This window comes from Camellia sinensis, chromosome 13 (assembly GCF_055761805.1).
Source record: "Camellia sinensis isolate YWXY chromosome 13, ASM5576180v1, whole genome shotgun sequence".
Taxonomy (NCBI): domain Eukaryota; kingdom Viridiplantae; phylum Streptophyta; class Magnoliopsida; order Ericales; family Theaceae; genus Camellia; species Camellia sinensis.
The window spans coordinates 19,937,708-19,945,244 of record NC_138973.1 but is presented as its reverse complement, the minus strand read 5'-3'; the positions used below and the strand labels follow the sequence as shown (position 1 = coordinate 19,945,244).

Sequence of the window (7,537 nt, the reverse complement as noted above, 5' to 3'; positions counted from 1 at the left end):
TTATTATGGAATTATGATGAAATTATGGAATTAGCGATGAAGTAGGCAAAATGAGAAGTTTAGGCAACGAAGATGGAAATAATTTACATTGTATATTACGTTGACTTTAAAGCCAATTTATAGACTGCAACTCACATATACAAACAAAAAATCAACAAGCCTAACCATAGACTTTTTTGATTTTCCAAAGGCTACAGAAAAAAAAACTAACATAATAAATACATTAGACACAAAAAGTCTAAGCAACAATAATGACAATGACTTTTTTAATTCATATCTTTTGATAATCTTCTACAATTTTTTACAATTATATACACTTCTACAATTATATGCACATGTTTTTAAGCCATCATTTCTTTTCTCACCTTAAAAAGAACAAATCCTCAATGGTAATTCATTCATCTACAAAGCAGTATACAGAGAGAGAGAGAGAGAGAGAGAGAGAGAGTACCATTAACAACATTTTCATTAGTTTCATCAAAGATTTAAATACCCGTTGCCTGTCTTAAAAAAGCCATCCATGGTACAACTATACAGTAACCAAAATACAAATGCCGATTTAAAAAATTACAGTCAGTAAACCATTGGTCATGTTGGATGCCTGTGAGCATGGTTTTAAATAACATTATCGGTGATATAGTCATATATGGCCAATATCAGATAGTATCCGGCCGATATTTAAAACCCTTCTTGTGAGGTTCACAAAATGAAGATCACCCTCTCTGTTCACTATGTACAACAATTGAATTTCAAACCTCCTATGTAATGAACCTGTGAAGTGAATACAGGCTCATTGCACCCGGAAACACTGTACACGGCTGACCACACATAAAAAGCTGCCCCCTTTGAGATTGTTTCTTGCAAACAATTGGCGATTTTGCTCCAAATTTACAAGTAACATACATGGATTTGGTACAACTCCACAAGCTTTCCGACAAATGTTCTGCTTCTTTCAACACCATCCGACTTCTCTTGCTAGAGGCAGCTGATCCTTTTTGATAATTTACTAAACTAGGTATACGTGACAGATCAGAACAAGAGGAATTCGCATCTTGATTCTGATAAATTTTCTCTAAACTCTCTACCACCGGCATCTCATCCTTTGTATCATCATTCTTGACGGTACCCCATAATCTATTTGCTTCTCCGGCTAATCCAGTGGCATGCCACGCTTCCGCAACCAGCTTGAAAGTGGATTTCTCAGGCTGAACTTTAAAACCCTCCATGAGATCAAGCACTTCTTCAGCTTTCCATGGCTGCTTTGTTTCCGCATATCCCCAAATCAAAGTTTCGAAAGTCTTCAAATTGGGAGATGTTCCAGATTCACACATCTTTTCAAAAACCCTAATTGCATACTCCATTTTCCCGGCATTGCACCATCCGCTGATGACAGTCGTGAAGATCACTACATTTGGGCGGATGCCAGATTTGGCCATGCTGGTCAGGAGTTCCTCTGCCTTTTCAGGTTCGCGTGCACGAACGTAACCTTTAGCGAGAATGCTGTATGCGTGGGTGTCGGGTTCTATGCCAGCCTTCACCATGTCATCGAAGATTTCCCGACACTTGTCCATAAATCCTGCAGCGCTCCATGCGTTCATGATGGTGCTAAAAGTTATCACGTCTGGTTTGACTCCAAATTCTTCCATCATTGTCAGAACCTGTCAGAAAAAGTACTTTTTTCACAATTCTGAAGTGCAGAATCAAATGGTATGGGGAAAATACAAGTTTCTTCAAGCTCTAGAGGAGGAAAAAAAAGATACATAAAAACTTAACAAGATTTCTTAAATTTTCACTAATAAATGCATACATTATAATGCTAAAAATATTAGCAAAATTATAGTTCAAGGTCTATATACTTTTAACAAGATTTCTTAATACTTTATTAGTAAATATATACATTATTATGCTATAGAAGCACTCAAGAAGAGATGAAACTTGTGATATGAGGACTCAAGTTGAGTTCTATTGTAGATACATAAAAACATACATAGGATAGGACTAATTGAAAATCAATAATTAAAATAAAATAAATAAAACAAACATAAACCAACAACTAACCTCATCGACCCCATCTCTATCAGCCATGTCTAAAAATCCCTTGATTAGTGAATTGAAAACAACAAGATTAGGACAAAATCCAAGCTCCTTCATCGTGTACACAAACCTCAAAGCATCTTTTATTTTACCTTCTTTGCAATAACCGCCTATGATAATCGCACAAGTTCGTTCATTCGGCTGCACATTATGGTTATGCATCTCTAAAATCATACTTTCAGCCTGACCTGTTTCTCCGTTTTGAGCATAAGCCGTTGCTATCGTGTTGTAAGTAACAGCATCAGGTTGCAAACCTGAAGCTACCATCTTATATACCACATTCCAAGCCTCTGTAACGTTTTTGTTACACCATGCTCTCACAAGTACATTGTAAGTCCTCAGATTGGGTTTCACATTTTCCTTTTGGAACATTACTTCTAGAACTTTCACAGATTCTTCGGGTTTACCAGCAATCCCGTACCCCTTAATTAACGTGTTGAAAGTGCTAGTAGTAGGTTTATATCCACTCTCCTTCATCTTCTGGAAGGCTTTCATGGCTTCCTCCATGTTCCCGGATTCAGAAAAAGCATTGATAACAGCATTAAAGAAGACCGAGTCTGGACTCATCCCATTTTTCTCCACTTGAGAGATAATTGAATGTATGGAATTGAAGTGTTTCTGGTAGGTCAAAGCGGCTAAGAGGGTTGTGTACGTTATCAGGGACGGTCTGTGCCCTCCTTCAATCAAGCTATTGAAAATAGTCTGGGCTTCCTGGGGCTTCCCTCTTTCTATTAGAATGTTCATTAGTTTTGTTCTTGAGCGAACAGTGCGGCAACTAATATTGCTAATGCAAGAGCAGCAAAGGGTACACTCTGGCATTGGATACAATTGAATCTTATCATCTGCAGTTTTCCCCTGCAAAAGTTCAAAATTGTCACCATGTTAATCATTGCTTCCTTATTTAAAACCTATTTAAACCCTTTTAAATTGTTTTACCATGCATAAATTCCGAATACTACCTCGCTAATCTATATTCCTTCAAAGGACCATCCTCATTGCAGTTATGGTACTGGTCATATTAATATCCCATTTCTTCAATAGGAAAACAAAAAAAAAAAAGAAATCTCATTTTATTTATTTTTATTTTTAAGTGCAAAGGAGAGAACAGATACACAAGATACAAGAAATTAGTTGGTCTTATTGATATATATAATAAATATTCCTGGAATGATGAGATGTTTCATCTCCGCTCACCCAGTATGGTATCAGTTTTGGTTCTTCAACTCAAACCAGGCCACAAATTTGAAAGGGCGGCACTAAAATTTTGCAGCCCATATAAACAAATAAATAAATTGATGTAAACACGGTTATATATACCTTGAGTGGCAATGCCTGAACCCATTCTTTGTTAGTGACTTCGGTTCTTTCTTGATGCTTGCTGATGGTCCTAGAATAAGCCCTCTCTTTGTTAGACTCTCCCATTTGGACTTCTTTAACTTTCTTTACTCTCTCTGTGCCAATTTGAATGTCTTGATTTGCCATAACTTTACAGTTACCACACCAGTTTCACAATCCTCTCAGGAATTTCCTATGAGAACATCCAAAAATCAGCAAGATTGTGAAACTAAAAGATATATTTGTCACAAACACTAAAGCCAACTGTGCAGGGAAAAAGATCTCACAAAAGCATAACTTGACAGGAGGAGTAATATACTTGCAAAGAGATAAGCCGTATTGGAGTCTAATAGAAAATTTGAAACAACGCGAGGAAATATATCCCCATCTCGGGTAAGGAAGGAAAATGAATATAACAAACTTCATCATATAGAAATAAATGATGGCTAACAATTTGTTAAAACTAAATTTCAAATTCGCGCAAATCAAACATGACGCAAGGCAATTCAACAGTAAACAATTAAAACCAATGTGAAAATTGTAAGTTCCTAGATCAAGAGAGATGTGGAATCCATATTTGAACTATGAAGAAAATAACTATTTGTCGTATATTCAACTCTAGCATTTGGAAAGGTTAAAGAGCCCTCACAGGGAAAGAAGAAAATTGGGGTTTTTAGAAATAGTTATTTTCTTCATACCCAAATTCAAGTGGTAACACAACTATACATGTCCAAGTGTTCAGAAAATCTAACATATAACTAAAATAATGAAAAATTTAAAAACTGATTGTGATACATAACCAGTGATGCCCATCTGGGTAGATGATTTAGAATCCATCAAAATGCTTGATGACATGAAAATCCAATTCCAATACAGGGTAATATTCAATAATTCAACAAACAAACAAATTGTCCAACAGTACACCTTAGTTATCAATCAAACAATCAACATTCCATTCCATCAAACAAAAAAAAAACCCAATTTTCAAGTGATTCAGACATCAAGAAATTCATCAATAAATGGAATATAAGCTTGAATTAAAACACAATTTCTCAAGTTCAAGCGAAACTAGCCCCAAACATCAAATGCCAAGACAAGAAGGAAGGGGAAAAAAACGACCAAACAAATTAATACCCATTTCCAAGAAAAAGAGACTGAGAAAAAAAAAAAAATACTCAAAACGCATCCTTGATGAAGAAGAAGAAGCAAAGCGTTGGTACCTTTTGAGCATAGTCAGTTCTTGCAATTGCAGAGAGAGAGAGATAGAGAAAGAGGGGATGGGCTTTGGCAATGAATTTGTAAGGTTTGGAAAGTGGTGTAAAGTCCGTCTCGCGACATCCATTGCGAAAATCTTATCCACAGATATCCTTCGATTTCTTAATCTAAATTTTTTAATTTTTTGATTTAAAAAAAAATAACCTTAGCATATATTAACTTTTCTCAACTCCTAAGTCTTACTTTCATAATAATACTTTAATGCATTAAGAACAAGCATAAAATAAATTCTTTGAAACTCAACACATATGAATTACTTAAAAAGTCCCAACACATATGATTATTATCCCTCATAATAATACTTTAATGCATTAAGAACAAGTATAAAAAAAATTTCTTGAAAAGTTTAACACATATGATTATTATCAAAATATTAAAATTTAATATAATATAATAAAAAAAGACATTTAATTTCTTAAAAAGTCCAACACATATGATTATTATTAAAATATTAAAATTTAATATAATATAAAAAAAGAAAAAAAGAATACATTTAAAAAAAAAATATATATATATATATTTAAAAATTACAATTTACATATATAAATAATTATAAACATAATTCGTGTATAGCACGAGTGATATGCTAGTTACAAAGAAATACAAAGTAGGGATGAGATTTGTCAGCCAATCTTTTATGCCAAATGGATAGTTTTCATAGACCTAGGTCCTAGGCTAAAATTTCACTCCTTCCTTCCAACTATTCAAAATGAATAAAAAATTATACACCAATTGTTAACAAAAATTGATCTAACATTCCTCTTAAATTTTTAGTAATAAAAGGGTGTCACAATAATTTTTTTTTAGTCTAAAGTCTTTCACCTACACCTACATCCATATATAACACCCATTCTCTCATTCTCTTTCCTATCTTTTCTTACAACAAACAACTCCTCCCTCTCCTCTTCGTTCGCAGCATTGTTCAAAGTTTCATTGGCATTGACTACGACAGAGGAATTCGCACTAACAAGATTTATAAAGCTTTGTCGATGGAGATCGTCGATTTATATGAAGATTCCTGATAGTGCTTTATACAGCAAGATTTATATGAAACAGAGCACTAATCCTCATTATTGTTCCTCCGATACCAATAAAGATTCCTCCGTCGACAAATATCACTACCCTCGGAGGACAAATATCAAAAAGCAGAGCGCTAGTAAGATTTATAAAGCATTATAGCAGATATGAAAGCAGAAACTAAATGTATCAGTTACATATCCACAAGCACAACTGTAAACAAACATGGAGAAATTTATGAACAAAGTCAGAGGAATTCTCTATGAATAAAGCTAGAAAAATTTCAATTCTATGTGAACAAAGCCAGAAAAATTTGTGAACAAAGCTGGGACCATGAATTTGTTTAGTAACTTGCTACTGTGGATCTTGGACGGGGCTTCATCTAAAGGGTTCAACTCATTTCTTTCGACGTTTAGAGATGTGCGAGATCAAGGCGGCCAAGTTTGTCTAGATCTAGCTAGGTAGGAAAATCATACAATACAAAAATGCTCATTAAGGATTGGAATATTGGTTGGTCCTTGTATTTTTTAAATGTTTAATTCTAATGTCATTGTAAAAGGTTTCGTAGAAATATTAATTTATACATAAATGGTTACATAAACTAGACATGGAGTAATGGTCAATAACAACAGTATTGTTAATAAACAACAGTTGAAATAAGAAAAGGAAAAGAAAAAAAATTTCTCTAGTTTGAACTCAGAGAAATTTTGCTTGTGTTTGGTAGTATTTTCTAAATATAATTTGAGAATAGAGTTGTATTTTGAGTTTGTGAGTTTTGGAATTATGATTTGAGTGTGAAAAATTTGTTTGGTTAATGAGTTTTGAATTGGGTGGAAAAAGTTTTATGTGACATATGATATTTGATATAAAAACTTACAACTCATGACCAAACACATAACTCAAAATTCAATTAAAACTCATAAATTTTTTTAAAAAATTCAAAAAATATTTTTTATTGAATATATAAAAATTAACATGTGTCAATTGCAAAAATAAATAAATAAAATATTACACTGTTTCGGTCAACCGGCCGAACAACTGTTGGGACGTCCGGTAGGTTGACCGGTTAGCCTAAATTTTTCTGCATTTGACTGCGTTTTCAAAAGTAAGTGTGAAATTAATTTTTAAAAATCGTAAACAAACACTATGCTCAAATCAAGATCTGGAACTAACGTTCCAAAGCTCTACTAAACAGAGCCTTCAATTTTTTCTGGTTTGAACCTAGAGAAATTAGGTGTACGTGATGTATAAAATTTTCTCTGTGATGTGTCTAGAAAAATTTGGTGTTGGAGATGTGTAAAATTTCTCTATGATGTATCCAGAGAAATTTGGTATGGGTGATGTGTAAAATTTTCTTTGTGATATATCCAAAGAAATTTAAAATTTTCTCTGTGATATGTCTAAAAAAATTCTTTAGATTGAATTTTCTTTAAATCGATGTTGAGGGACCTTAGACATTATAAAAATATTGAAAATCATTTATGTTATAAAATCTTAATATTAGGGATCTTAAAAAAAAAATCTCCCAATTGTTAACAAGTGCTTTTTTAGGCATTATTTATTGTTAAGAAATATGTAAAAAAAAATTAATTTGCTTAAATTCATATGGATGGTAAATGAGAGGCCATTTAACTCAACCTAAACTAATCTGCGAGCATCCTGACAAAAAGTCTCTTGAAAATATATGAAAATGTTAAAAAATGTATTATTTTTAATAAAAATGCAATGAATTTAATAAAAAATATTTTGTGTTCTTTAATTTTTTTTTAAATTTTACTTTTGCCCTAAAGCATAAATAAATAAACAAATTACACTC

General features: G+C 32.9%; 1 protein-coding gene across 1 annotated transcript; it reads right to left on the bottom strand.

Moving 5' to 3' along the window:
• Positions 1-448: 448 nt before the first annotated feature.
• On the bottom strand, positions 449-4,808 carry LOC114258264 (Tetratricopeptide repeat (TPR)-like superfamily protein). The gene is made up of 4 exons (XM_028198176.2): positions 4,650-4,808; positions 3,412-3,622; positions 2,059-2,949; positions 449-1,658 (listed from the first exon to the last, which is right to left on the bottom strand). The coding sequence occupies exons 2-4, from the start codon at positions 3,574-3,576 to the stop codon at positions 759-761; spliced, it is 1,956 nt and encodes a 651-aa protein (XP_028053977.2). The 5' UTR covers positions 3,577-3,622; positions 4,650-4,808; the 3' UTR covers positions 449-758.
• Between the last annotated feature and the right edge of the window lie 2,729 nt (positions 4,809-7,537).